Raw genomic sequence first — 14,877 nt, 5'->3', positions numbered from 1 at the left:
TTTTATGAGGCAGGCCAGCTAGAGTCCTGACCCAGGAGACAGTATCTCAATCAAAGTTAGCCAACATTAGAAGCATATGGATGAACCTTGTCCAAAGAACAAGGTAAGAATAGAGTCCCAGGCAAGCCCAAATGTCAGGAAGGAAGGAAGTACTTGAAATAAAGTATGACAGAGCATCAGGTCAAGATTGATAGATCTGTCAAGTAGCAGAAATCAAACATTAGGAGCATAAATATAGCCCAGAAGTACATTAAACCCTAAAGGACTGCTATTACCTTACACTAACTTGAAGAAAATGCTAGATCACTGGCCAGTTCCTAGTTAATGGGGATTATATAATGGGGCTCCCCTCAGTCACTGGGGAGGCAGATTGCAGCTAGTCTTTCAGGATTTGCCTCAGCAAAATCAAAAGTAGTCAGCTGTGTGATCTTCTAATGCTATATATTTCAGTATATGCTTAGGTCTCATCTCCAGAAGGTTCAGGTGTAGTGGGAACCTAGTTACGTTTTGTATTTCACTATTTTAGTTTGACAGTTGAATAACAAAAACTGGAGTGATTTTAAGACAAGAAACTTCAATACCTAATGAACGTGTACTGGAATAGACACTTTTGTTGGATTGTCAATATCTTGTCATTTGCTCACTTTAAAAAGCTCTAGTGATAAAACAGCAATGACTAGAAATAACTTTTAAACTATAAACTATTGAGACTACTAAAAGATTTTTTAAACTGAGCTATTAGGTCTTTCAGGTTTCAACAGTATTCAATTACAACTAATTGGCTTCTCTTTTCAGAAAATACATATTGTTAAAAATACACATTTTCATTCTCAAAAATTAATTATAAACTAAAAACTTTTAAAGAAATTTACATCAGGAGAAATGTGAATGGCTATTAATARAGATAAAAGCTAAAGTTAGAAAACATAAAGCTATAGCATCACAAAATAAATTCCATGCTAGTTTTTAAAAGTGAAAAGGAACCCTACATGGAAAGGAAGTAAGTGACTATGAAAATAAAGTATATATTTGTGAACTATTAATTGCCCTGTTCTTCCATTTGTTGATTMATAACATACCTATAATAAGATAGCTTTTGTATGCAAAGGCTTTTACCTGCCTTATACCAGTAGTCTGAAATGTAGCAGCTGATAATAACAAAGAGCAGGGATGTCAGATAGTTCCAGACTGGAGCATGTGGTGTAATAATATCAGAAATGGTACATGAACTATATTGTTTTCCAACAGTAATTAATAATGATATCAAACAACAGCTATTATATTCTGATATCTTAAAATAATTAGTCCCTTATCATTTGCATTATGGAATTTTTGATGTGCTGACCAATGAATGCATTGAGCTTGCTACCCAGAATTCGTCCTGATTCTAGATACTCAGTGAAAAGTACCCAAGCTGAAATAGGATAATAAAAGGCTAAACTTTGTAAGAAACAAGAAGAAAAAGCTAAAGCTCTTATGACTGCAGTTCACAGTCTTGCTGAATCTGGAATCATAAAGGACTTTGGTTCAGTCACTGCAGACCTAAATATTCTCAAAGTTGTATGCAACTGTAAGCTTTTCTTAAATTCCCCTTGCTATACTCATACTATGTTCATCAAACTTCTGCTGACTAAACTGGCTTCCATTCAGTATATCATCAGCATCAGAACATTTCAAAAAGAAAACTGAATTGTGACAGTGTTGCCTTTGCCAACAGATGATGCATTTGTTTGCAGCAGCAGTGAAAATGAACACTGTGAGTGACTCTGAACAGTTCTGAGATGTTTTCAACAGTGGCCCTTTATTCTGAATGACAAATGTGAATTCAGAAAGGAACAGATAAAATCTGCTGAACACATAAACCAGTCAACAGGCAAGTCAGCTGAACACAGATGGACTGAAGCCATTATTCACCTTATCTGAATCCATGACATTTCTGCTGAAATTTCCTAGGTACAATAAATCATCTGGGAAAATTATCTGCAGTACAGCTCTTCTAATAAAATCCATAAGAGATCCCCTCTCTTACATATAAGAAGATGAAAACCTGAGAGAAAAGACAACAAACCACATTTAATAAAGCAGAAGAACCACTCGCATATTCCCTTGTTTTGGCACAGCACACTGTAAACAATTCAAGAGCAGTAGCGGCAGCTGTATCTTATGGTCCAGGAACAATACTCACAGAAGAAGCACTGCAGATGTAAAAAGAAAAAAAAAGGAAAAAAAAGGAATACATTCAAGTGAAGAAGATGCTTTAACAGTTATTTGTGCTTGCAAACATCTCAATGAATATTTATTCTGCTCCAATTTTAATAAAAGGCTAAAAACAAGGCCTTTGTGCCTTACTGGATTCAAAAGCAGTAAATAACCTCCCACCTACAGTTCCAAGACCTGGAAAAAGGCTGGTGTGATTGTCTTTCAAACACCAGCGCATAACAGAGAGAGTATGCAGAACAATCCCAATCAAGCTACTGCCTTGTTCAAAGTTTCACTGCAAGCTTTAAATTTTWTTCTGAATTTGTTCTGAAATGAAATCCAGTATTTCTCCATCATTCGACATTAACAAAAATTAATGACACACAACTAAAAATTAAATACAGGCAGCTGGAGGACCAGGAGCTTTTGAAATACATCTATGCCAACACAGTGTGGCCAAAATATTCTTTTAATAGCTATATTACCATAGAGGACCTTTCTTAGGAACAATGTGTTAATTTTGAAAGAATGATGCATGTTGACTCCTACAATAGTTGAACACAAGATACTTTCCAAAAGTCATGAAGGTTGTCACAGCATACATAGGTGTAGAGCACAAGCAGAACAACATGTCCATTTGGTCTGAGTAAATACTTTCAGACCTTCATAGAAATAACAGTGGCGAGGGGCGGGCGGTAGGGAAGCTATCTTTAGGGCTGTGCGGCAGACTTTGGCAACCAACAGCAACAGATGTTTTGGAGGTTTGCTTTTGTTTTTTTTTTTTTTAAGACTCCCATGCATTTTTGTAACCAATTACTTTTCCACCTGTATTTATTTGGCTCTTGTTCTGAAGCTTTCATCACTGAATATTATCCTGAAACCAGCAGAATTTCTGATATGAAAAATATAAGTGACATATCTACCCATGACGCTTCTGTAATTTAAATCATAAATACATTGATCATAAAGTGTTTGAAAATGTGATCCTGGCAAAAAGAAAGAAATTCAGCAATGGAACTTCAGCATTTGATATGAAGCAAAAACACTGTCTGAAATGAGGTTAGTAAGAAAATAAAACCTCACTGATACAGCTCTCATTACTTCAGAGTTTGGATGAGAGGAAAATAGCAGAGGATGGGACATTGATAAGAAACAACTTTATTAAGGTGGACACAACTCAACAGTATAAATCTGCATACAGGCAAAAAGCAAAATTCCAAAAACAACATTACATCACATTGGCAGAAGTGAGAAGCTGTGGCTGAAAAAGAAGTGATTCTGCAAAGATACAGAAATTAGGACAGTTTTCTGAACACAAGTGCCTATGATGATAGTGCAGCAAGAAAGCTACTAAACCTTTAGGATATGCRGAAATGAGATCAGGAGTAACTTCACTTCAGTATTTGGCACATAGTATGACAGTTTAACAGGTATGTTGTGCCTGTTTCCCATGTCCGTGATTCACAAATTATGAAGGTTMCTGAAACTGGAGACAAATCAGAGAAGCATCATGATCAAATCTATTTGACAAAGAGACACATTTTATGAGTCATACACTCACATAAAAACAGAACTTGAGCAGAGAGAGATGGATAAAGAGGTTTAAAAAGTTACAAAGCTGTAAGTTAAAGTTAAATTTTGAGTGTGCCAAGTAATCACTGCAATGATTTACTGAAGATTATAGTGGATTTTTCATCACCATACATTTTCAGTCAAGACAGGATGCTTTGAAAAACTGTGTGACCTTTGTCACATAAGAATTAAGCCAAGGGTGTCTTATGCCTTYTACTACAATATAGGCAGGCATCAGTGATCCATTCTTAACTTATAATCTGTGAATTTTTCATACTGCAGCACATCAGTGTCTTGAATTCTTCAAGAGCAATTATGCAGATATGTGAATCTTATCTATTGAATTAAAATGCAAAATATTTATACATCTGGTAATCTTTCAACTGAAAAGCATTTAATGTCATTCTTTTCCAAAGGAAAACAAATGGTCATTTAAATTACCAGCTGTAAAAGCTCTCTGATATCCTTCAGCTATTGCTGTCCACCTAATGATTTACTGACTGAAAAGGACTGATAATCTAGTTTCTAAAGACATCAAGAAGAGATTGTCAAAAGGATACGTATACAATTTCTTTATTGCAAGTGTAGAGACAGAGACCTACTTGGAAACTATGCAGTTAGAGTTAAATCTTTATGGTCAAGAAAGAGATTAATAAAAGAGATTATTCAAAATAACTATATCATAAGTAGACTGTTAAAATTAATTTTATTGATGAGTAAGAAGATGCTATTTGATTTTTTTTAATTTTTGGGCACTTGTTTGTGCTAGTCTAAACCCTAAAACAGAGCTAGTTTGTTTCATGCTTTTGTACAGGTATTCTGTTGTGTGGCTTTTGAGTAAAGTCCCAGGATGAGCTTTCCCACTGAATAATGGCCAAAACATCAAAAGAAAAAAAAAGGGGGGGGGGAAGTGCAGAATGGATACAGCATGGTAGTGCTCTGAGCAACAAGAAATTTGACTTGAATAAGGGCAGCTCTCAAAGCATAAGAACATATTGTTCAGCTTTTCTTAGAAAACTTATTCAGAAAAAAAGAAGCTGAAATGTAAATTTCATTCATCTTCTCAGTTCTCAACTTTTAGCACTTGATACACACTATTTTTAGTTAAATCTGGTGATGAAATCAAACCTAGGATAAAATTACCATGCATAACAGTTGCCATACATACATCAGCTGATCTACAGTGGTAGTAAGCTTTAAATCAGGAGGAAATTTGTGATAGTTCAGTTTAATTTAGCTTGTAACAAAAGAGCTCAGTCAAATTATTTCACGTTTTCCACATCATAATACTCCCAGACATTTACGAAGGCCTAGCTCATTTGAGGTAATTTACTGAGTTGCATTAACTTGATACATCTAGCCCCAAAATACATAATGACTAGCCAACACACTTACAAGCTCCTCACGTAATTGCTGTAGCAAACATAATCATATCTGAGGTATTTAATGCRAAAGAATTACTGAAAAAAATGCAAATGTGCAGCTGCTACCATTACAATACAGCTACTAAATGTAGATAAGAAAGAAAAAAAGTTTAGAAACCGAAAACAACATTACGTAAGAAAGAATTCAATGGCAAGGGTGTGAGCCTACGGACCATCCCTCTCCCCCAAACCACGATTTGCTCTCAYGACGTAGCTGCTCTCCCCTGTGCAGGACTGTGGGGCCCTTCTCRCACCCCCACTGTTCAGATTACTTAGTTCAGGGCAAAAGGTGATGAATATTTAATTTACAAGAAAACACAAGGAAATGAGATCTTCTTCAAAAACAAGTTAACAGGAAAAGAAACGTTTTCAGTGTGCCTGGTCATTCTGGTGCCCATCACACTTGTGCTTATCTACTTGTATTAGCTAGTTTCAGGTGGCACTCTAGTGAGCAGATGTTCATATAATAAACACTGCCACCATATGCAGTACTAAACACAATTTTATGAATTCATTAAATACAATTTAGGAGGGAAGTTCAGGTAATCAACATGTAGTCCTCAAACTAATGCTTAAGAACACCTTCATTCCTATAAAGAGCATGCTGAGCTTTTAAATAAAATAATTAATCTGAGCAGCTACATCTCCTTAGGCACATACAATTTAAAGTGCCATATATCTTTTTTTTTCCAGGACTTGTTAATTGCTAGCAGGCCTGGCTTGCGCTTTTTTTCATGTCACTCCGCCTTTTGGATCCTTTCATTGCCTCCCCTTCTTTCTTATACTAAACGTAAGCTTTACGTCTTTGTTTTCCAGGCTTTTATAGCCTACCTCCCCCTTATCAATTTTCTGTCATTTAAAAAAAGGATAATGCCAWTTTTTTTAGACTTTTGTTGTTCATCTGCTGCTTTTTCCAACAAACATCTTTGTGCTGTCTTCTATGCTGTCCCTCTTGTTGAAGTTTTCTTTAAACATCCACAAAAGCAATTCATTTTCTTCATCATATCCCACCTTCAGCTGTTTCTGCGATGATGTGCACACAGAAACAAGTGTTGGGCTGGTGGTAGGCTGGAAACGGTGACTTTCCTGCAGATCAATACAGTCTCATTGTTTCCCTCATCTGCCTGTAGCCATCTGTTGTCTTTTGTCTTAGACTTCTGAGCTCTTCAGGGTAGGAATTATCTTTTTGCCCTATATTTCTCTATGGTTTAGCATTGTAATCATAGTCCAGTATTAAGACTGCTAGATACCACGATGATGCAAACAAGCAATAATAGTAACAAAATTTGCTTTAAGTTCATTGCAGATAAACATTTGGAATTTAAGACCTAGAAAGAGGAAGGAGTTCAGGAAAAAAAATAATCAATTTCACTGATTTTTCAGTGCTTCTGAAAAAGGTTTAGAATAGCAGTGGATGGGAATATTAATTCATATCTTTTTATATAGCAATGGATCAGGCTCAGCAGGTCTGACAGCCTGTCTCCATCGTAACTCCTACTAAAGGCAGTGAAAAGACTCCCATGGGAAATACATCAGGCCCTATGGAGCCCGGGAAAGTGTATACTAGAGGAGCTGTGCTCTTGCCTAACAAGATTGGGTGGTTCAGATAGAGGAGCACATATTGACATTTTTATGATCAATTCTAATATAAATATGCCATATTTTCCTGTTTATTTTTTAAAGAATGAATGTCAAAAAAGTTAATGGCTGCCAAACAGCACAAGGTCATAAAAAAAAGAGACAAGCCAAGATTATTTCCACAGAAGCCGTAATTCAGCCGGTTGACTTTGACAAACACAAAAATATAAATACTACAAAATGACTATTTAGGTGCAAGAGGCCTAGAGGGCAGTTTATGCCGAGGATCCTCATTTGAACGCCCTGTCCGTGTCTACATGCTCATTTGCAACACTAACATACGTTCCGGGGCGGGGGGAGTAATTTTATCTTGCACCGAGCACTAAAAGCGTGAGAATTTGCCTGCACTTCCACAGCGCAGCTACAGCAGCGACTACCTGACTCAGCTCACAAACTAGAGGCACGGCATCAAATTTCCCAACCCACTTAATCTGAAAGCCTGCCAAGATAGGTGAAAGACCTTATAAATATGTAAAGCAGGAAGTTGGGATTGCGCCGCGAGGTGACTCCGCAGCCGCGGATGCCCCTCTCCAGCGCAACGCGCCCCCCCCCCCCACCGCGAGGGCGCCGCGGCCGCGGGGCCGCGCCGGGCGCGGGGGCGTGCGGGGCCGCGCCGCGGCATTGTACTTTTCGTGCCGATTTTATTTTGGATTTCTACCACTTCCTGGAGGCCCGGGGGGAGGCACAGTGGGAGGAACCAAAAAACTCGGTGCCACAGCCATTTTGTTTGTGGGCAGCATGGTAGAATTCTGTCAGTCAGTATAAGGAGGGGTTTTTAAACCAGTTTTTATAGGAAAAAAAAAAAACTATTCCTGCCGTTACGGATGTATCTGTTGAATTTAGTATTAATTTAGTTCTTTCGTAAGGTAGGTATTTATCTTTGTAAGTAAATCGAGTGCTGGTTGGGATTCAAGCCGCCCAGTTTCAGGGAATCCTGGATTTTGTTTCAGGCATGACTGGCTTTTTCAGCTGCTGCGAGGCTGCCGAGCTGCAGCAAGGCTGGCGCGGGGGGCGCCTGATGCCGCGGGGCGGGGGGGGGGGGGCGAAGGGATGCGCTTATCGGGGGAAACTTGCCTCAGGGATTGCAGCGGGGGGTGCTGGTGGTGGCAAAGTGTCCGAATATTTTTCTTCGGCTGTCTTTAATCATTCTCAGGAGGCGGCTGCTCTCACTGAAGGGAGAAAGGGGGGGGGGGGGGGAAGCGAGCCGTAGTTTTGCAGTGTCACCGAAAACCAGCGCTAGACTTTGGTCCTGTGCGTTTCAAAGGCGGGTGTAAAATGGCACACTGCATTTTTCCAGGCGGCGGCGGCGGCGGCGGGGGGGCGGCGGGGCCGCCGCCCGCGGAGCCCATCGCCGCCACCTCCGGCCCCGGCAAAGTTGTGACCCCGACGGCGCCCGGCGCGGCCCGGCCCCCCCGGCTTGGCAGCCCCGGGGGAAGCCGTCGCCTCCGCCCGGCCATCCTGGGGGGCGCCGGGGGAGGGGAGGGGAGGAAAAAAAAAAGCGAAAAGTCTCACTTTTTGCATTTGCGAAATATTTTAAGGATGTTCCGAGAGCGCTTTGCAGCATGGAGGTGGCTGGCTGCCGCGGAGCGAGCGTGCAGCCCGTATTGTCACCGCCGTTTGGCAAGGACTGCCGCCTTCTCCGAAGGTAAGTTTGTGATTTTAACCAAAAATATCCGTGGCTGCGTTTTCTTGCCGTGTATTGGTGCTCTAGAAGGTTTTCGTTGTGTTGGCGAACAAAACAGCCTTGTATTTGTCTTAGCTTTGCTCTCGTGTGTATTCCAGCCAGCGATGTCTCCTTAATTTCGACAATTGCCGAAGTCAGTTTTGTTTCCTCTTTAAAATTTAATACACGCGAAGCTTAACAACAATTTAAGTTCGATTTAAGAGTATAAGAGCTCGGATATTTCGAGATGGGCTTGCTTTTTTGCTGCTGTCTTTTTGTTTCGGGATTTTCTTTCCCGAGTGACAAACATGTTCATGGACCAAATATTTTAGAGTCTTTATAAATATAATGCGGCTCCGCGATATAAAGAAGTATATTACGTTGCTGTATAGTCTGGTCGTGGCTAAAAGAGTTTACAATGCCATTTGTGATGGCTCTTGATGGATTACTTTGGTCTCAAGTAAGGGGGGAAAACTGCCCTTGGTATGATGAAGGTGGAGATTAACATAACAGGGTTTATATTAAGTTATGTCTGTTACTAAACAGTGACCTTTTTATTTGCAAATTAGCGCTCTTATGGAAATTAGCTTAAAGCATTAATTATATAAAGGTCCTTATTTACCACGCTCCATTTAGGCGTCTCGGGGGTGGAGAGAAGGGGGGGGGGTGTTGTTTGTTTGTTCTTTTTTTCCGCCAAGAAGGTACATTTGGGAGACATTTTGTAATTTTGGCATTTTTCTAGGTGCTTTTTTTTTTTTTTTTTTTTTCCTCCACACGGTGGGAGATCTTTTTTGTTTTGCCTTGATCCGGGTTGGTGGCGCTGTGGCGCTCCGGCGGCGGCGAGGGCGCAGGCAGGAGGGCGAGGTCTCCTCCATTGTAGCTTGGCCTTTTCTCTGTATCAAAAGTCGCCGCAGATCGCTTGGAGCAGAGGGTTAAACTGTATCTTTGGGGGRAAAAAAATGTAGTATTGCGTGAACTGTGGACCGGAAAAGGCATGACCTCACCCTTTTGCTGTTTTGTGGAATGAGGCAATTCCCCCCCCCCCCTTTTTAATCCTATACCTAGAGATCAGTTTTCTTCAGTAATGAGATTTTCCAGCTCCACCCCCAAAATGATTTTGCGGTGGCTACGAATGAAACGTTTCTAAATGATTTTTTGCGTGCAATATGGAAGGCTTTGGTATACGTTTGTCGTGCGACTAGTCCATTGTCTGCTTGTTGTGGAGTTAAATGTTATATCCATTGCAGGTTATTAAATCTTAAGGTCCCTATTTTTTGTGCACTTGCATGTGCAAATTTCCTGTTGAGGTCTCAGGGAGTTCAGACTGTGTATAATAAAGATGGGATTGTAAAGAATGTGAAACCTAACATGTTCCTTCAGATTGTAAATAGGATTCATTAGGTTTCTTCTTTCCTGTTTCTAATTGGAGCATAAGTTTGTATGTGTGTATGTACATACATATTTTATATAGATACAGTTATATTTTAAATATGTATTGTTTTCTTTGTTGCATCTTGGCTTGTTACTGATCACCTCAGTTGAAAGTGCAAATGTTTTGGAAGGCTTTCTGCTGACATCCATATTAGGAATATAAGGGAACAGAAGTGATTAATGTTCTGAAATGATGGGTGGGAAGACAGAGTCAAACAGATCATGGTGTGCGTGTATTAAAAAACTTTACAGGTTCAGGAATACATTCTAATATTAAATCTAACATTTTTGTGAATCTGTGTGCCTGTTATTCTAGAGTGCTGTGAAGCTGGCAGTTTCACAAACTTTTGCATCTATTTTGTATTTTAATACTTATTACTTTTAAAGAACACATTAGACAAGGATTGTACTATTTGAAAACTGTTTCTAAACTTTTCATGAGCATTTTGACCATCAAAAACACATTTAGATATTCTTTTAAAGTTTGCTGCTGGTTAAGTTGCAATTGTTTAGTTTTATGGAAACTGATACAGAACTGATTCAGTAGTTCTGTGTAGTGGCCATGTAAAAACAACAAGAAAAGGAAGGTTAAATCTACTTCTTTTGGATAAATATATTCTGTGACCTCCCACCAGTAAGAGGCATTGGTATCCAAGACAGCAGTGAACTTTCAGCATCTCTCCTCTCTCTCAGACAAGATCTGCTTTTATGAAGTCTCATCTGCTGCATAGAGTCCCTTTGGCCTAGGAAAGCGCAATTCAGTGCCCCAGTACAACACTTAGGTCTAAGAAAACTCCTAAGCAAGCTTGGGCCTTCTGCGAAAGTGAGAATTCTATACAGTTTCTGTCACTGAGATCTGATCTTCACATCATAAGGGTGGCAATTTGGGTTATACCAGTGGAAGTAGAGAGAACCTGTTGAATCTGTTAAAATAATTATAAGTCTTAGAGAATCACTGGAATATTCACATCTTAGTAATTCTGATACAGCTTTCATTGGCTTCTTTGCATCGTGCAGACCAATGAATGGTCAGCCTGCTGGTCTATGGACAACAATATTGAGCAAATGAGAAACTGCAGGCAATTTCACGCTTCTGCTCTTCTTGTCGTCCTGGGCTACGAAAGTGGTAAATTCCTATGACTACAGCCTGCTGGCCATGAATGAACTGCTTTCTAGTGATCTTGCTGCTGTTGTGTTGCTCTCTGCCCAGAAAAGGCAGCAAGAACACAGATTATGAGTAGAAATCTGCTTTCCATTAGCTCTTCTTTCTCCTATTCAGTCGGAGTTATTCTTTAACGTTGATTAAGTTTTTGTAGCTTTGATGTTGCCTCTCATGAACGTGACTATTCTCATTCCTATCAAAAAAACTGAATCACACAATATCAGTACTCCACTCCTCTCACCTCAGAAGTTTCCTCGCTTCTCTCCAATTTCTTATTTTGAACCATTATTGAACAAGAAGCAGCAGTTCCCAGCAGATATGGTGCCAGCAAGGAATAAGAGTTGATTAAGAGTTCTTTCAGAGCTAAGTTGCAACCAATTTATCTTCTACAGAAATTGCTGGAAGAATCATTACTAGGGACGGGTTTGTCTTATGGCTGTGTTTCTCCATCCCCTCCTTTCTGTATGCTATCTATGCAATACCAGGATCTAAATCATAAGAGGTTTTCTTTCTTTTTTGCCTTTTTTAACTGTGGGTTTCTTACTTTCCTCCCCTATATACCTCCCCATTTCTAAGTTAGCAAAGCTAATCCATTTTTCTATTAATACACCTTCCATCTTATCTAGAAGTTCTGTATAGACTCCKTAACCCTTTCAAGCTATTTGGCTTTCCTGGCCTAAAATTGTTTAATGTGTAAGCATCCCACTGTAAACCACATAGTCTTTTCCAGGACATTAACACATTCTGAATGATTTATTGGATGGCCCTCTTTACRACTGTCATTGAGATGCAGATGTACAGATCCCGGTCGAATTTAAAATTTGAAATTTAACCAGCTTTCAATGTTAACCGATAAAAACATGAAGACATTTCCTCAGATCTGTGCTAGTGGCATAAAATAACATAGCTTGGGATTCAGTTCAGATAAAAGGTATACCCCCCACTTCTATTCACTCATATATATTACCCTCCTACCTCCCCCAATATTCCTCCATCTCACTCCCACACACACCGTTTTCTATGTGTGGTAGTATGCCCCGGCAGCTAGGATTTCTAGCTCGCTCTTTTTGACGGCTCTAAACTATCCATTGATTTCTGGATGCAACACTCAACAAGGTTTCAGGAGGGAGGGAAAAATCACTTTACTCCGTAACAGCATTTGACATAGAATCTGCTTTTTCATCTTTTTCATTTTGTGACTTCTTTATCTGTTGTTCTCCATGCCATACATGCCAACATCAAGTTGCAATAATGAATCCTTGGAAGTAAAAACTTCCTTCAAGGGTAATGTTTTCCAGCTGTGAATAAAAGATTTGTATTTCTCTCTTGCTTTGGATTTTCTTATGCTAGGAAGTTACGTTCCTCCTCACCCATACAAATGCCAGTTTGGAAGAGATCTTCAGTGTTAAGAAATAATCTTCTCTACCTTTCATATGGCAGAGGATAATGCTATGGCTAAAGCATCCTACCATCTTATAGCATTCTTCATGTTTTCATTCTTCGTGTTTCCTCTTTTATCATCAAATATTTCAGAAAGCTAGATTATCTTGTAGTGAAGAGATTCAAATCTGAGACAATCCTAGATTTTAAAGTGCTTTAATAAATATATGGAAAAACAAAATCAGTGCTTTGAAATTTAATTTCTCTGGTTTGCTGTTGTGATCAATCGAGAAACTCGTATGCCTTTGACACGTATGACCACATACCAGGGGGCTTCAGTCACAAGGGCTTCGTTAGTGTCTTTGCTTTGTCATGTTTCCAATATATCGTGTTACCACTGGATTGTCCTCTGAGTCCTAGGAAGAGGGCAATATCGGTACTGCATATTTCCTTTATAGGATGTTTTGTTCCTAAGTCTAGTCTCCGTACGAATAAGATACTAGTTAAAGTCTAAAATTGGTGGTCAGAATTTGACCATTAAGGTAGGCATTGCAGTGTTTAAAAAGTAAGTAAATTTTGCAAAAATGATTCTTACTACCTARTTTTAATATTCCCTATAAAAACAGTGGAGAGAGATGGCAACTGCCAATTAACAGGAGTACTCATCTTCACTAGTCGTGCAGGGAGTTGAGATATAGAGGTCCCAGATGATAAATGAAAGTTGCTCAGAGCTGTATACTGCCAGATAGTAGAGGGCAGTAGGTACAGAAGCCATTGCCTATTGGTTTGACCACCAGCACAGATACAAAGAGCTCTAAGTGATCTAAGGCTTTTSCATAGGCTTGAGAGAAATCAAACTCGGAAGAATGGTCTCAAATGAAGGGATGTGGACTATCCAAACTTCTGGGCTGCTCTGCAGAGGAATGGGACAGGAAGGAGTTGGATTTCAGTGTGTTAAGCACTGGAATTCCCATGGGAAGAGGGAAAGAAAGAATGGGGTGGAACTCACTCCTGCTCCTGGGGCTGCTTCATAGATGTTGTTCAATAACATTTAAATGCAAAATGTAGGAAGTCCTAGGAACTGCAATCCAGGACTTGTTCCTCCCAGAGGAGTCTCCTTTTTGTCAGGTTTCATCTTGCTTCCACTCTTGGATCTCTGCCTACAAGTACCTGGTTAGATGGATCTAGATAACAAGGCTATAAAATGAAGGTGCTAACTAACTGGTGCTTCAACAGATTAAAAGTAAGTTATGCTTCTGAATAAACTGAAATCACTGTATATTAAGCACTCAGTGTGGAACTCACTTCTAACTTTAGACAGATACCGTTAAATCTGTCACCCTACCTATTAAAAAGAAATGAGTCAAATTGCATATTTAAAAAATTCAATTTGGGATATCTACTTGGAGATGAACCATATTTTAAGCTTTACAGATCATCCYGATAGGATCTCCACATACCTAGTATGACTAGCTCAGATGTGAGTGTCCTCACTTAATGAGATAAATCCCATTCAGAATTTTTCTACACTGACTTGTGCACAATTTAAGTAATGAAAGGTTAGTTCTTAATCCTTTTTCCCATTCAAAGTTTTAAGAAACTTAGTAAATGTAAGCAAGAGTTCCCTGGCCCTGTCATGTCTCATGCAGCTGTATACATTAATGCAAATAGGAGAGACTTCTACATACTCATTCAAACAGGCTAAAAAGCAAGCAATTCAGATCTGGGCCTCTCAGCATTACAGATATCCATTAGGACCTTTATAGGACTAGGAATCTTGGTATTGCCATAATATGATGGATAAAAACATAATTTCCTCCAAGTGTCTTTTTTATTTCACAACTTGTAATGCCAGGCAGAGATACAGTAACCAGGGGAATCAGTTCGAGTTTTTTCTTAAGAAAAAATAAAGTTAAATTTCAAAATGCTATAATGCAGAGCAGTTACGTTCTCTGATGACCTTAAAGGTATCCCGCAGAAGGTAGTGTGTTTTAATGCCGCTGGGCAGTGTGAATGTGGCGTTTTCTTTTAATTGTGAATAAACCGCCAGCATCTTTTAAAGAGAAACTGCTGAACAACAAACAGAAAACAAGTTCATATTTCTGATGCTATGTATGCACATTCTGTTTGGTCTGTTTCTGTTTAGAAATCACTCAAAGAACAAGAATTCCATGCAAAAGCGTTTGGATTTCTTTTGTCAGCTCTGAAGCAGCTTCCACCTAACAATCTGCTACTGCGGCAGTTTGTGGGACTTGGGTGTTGTAATCAAGCAGGCTTTCAGATCAGCTGCCTTAGTATGAGAGACTGTTTTCCTTCATTTCTTCTATGTTCTCCACTGAAAAGTCCTTTTCTTTCCCCCACTTTTTTTTTTTTTTTTTTTTTTTTTTTTTTTTTTTTTTTTTTTTTTT

At 39.2% G+C, this 14,877-nt stretch overlaps 1 protein-coding gene across 1 annotated transcript in view; it reads left to right on the top strand.

Moving 5' to 3' along the window:
• Positions 1-8,370: 8,370 nt before the first annotated feature.
• Positions 8,371-14,877, top strand: part of EPC1 (enhancer of polycomb 1) — a gene marked incomplete at its 5' end in the record, with an annotated part of 64,517 nt that continues 58,010 nt past the window's right edge. The window contains one exon of the mRNA XM_085301396.1: positions 8,371-8,478. Coding sequence (XP_085157522.1) covers positions 8,371-8,478 — 108 coding nt within the window. The remainder of the gene's footprint in view (positions 8,479-14,877) is intronic.

This window comes from Rhea americana, unplaced genomic scaffold, assembly GCF_003343005.1.
Source record: "Rhea americana isolate MKP2758 unplaced genomic scaffold, rheAme1 scaffold_176, whole genome shotgun sequence".
In the NCBI taxonomy this organism is placed as follows: domain Eukaryota; kingdom Metazoa; phylum Chordata; class Aves; order Rheiformes; family Rheidae; genus Rhea; species Rhea americana.
The sequence above is the reverse complement of the archived record's forward strand: the minus strand, read 5'-3'. Positions and strand labels throughout refer to the sequence as shown.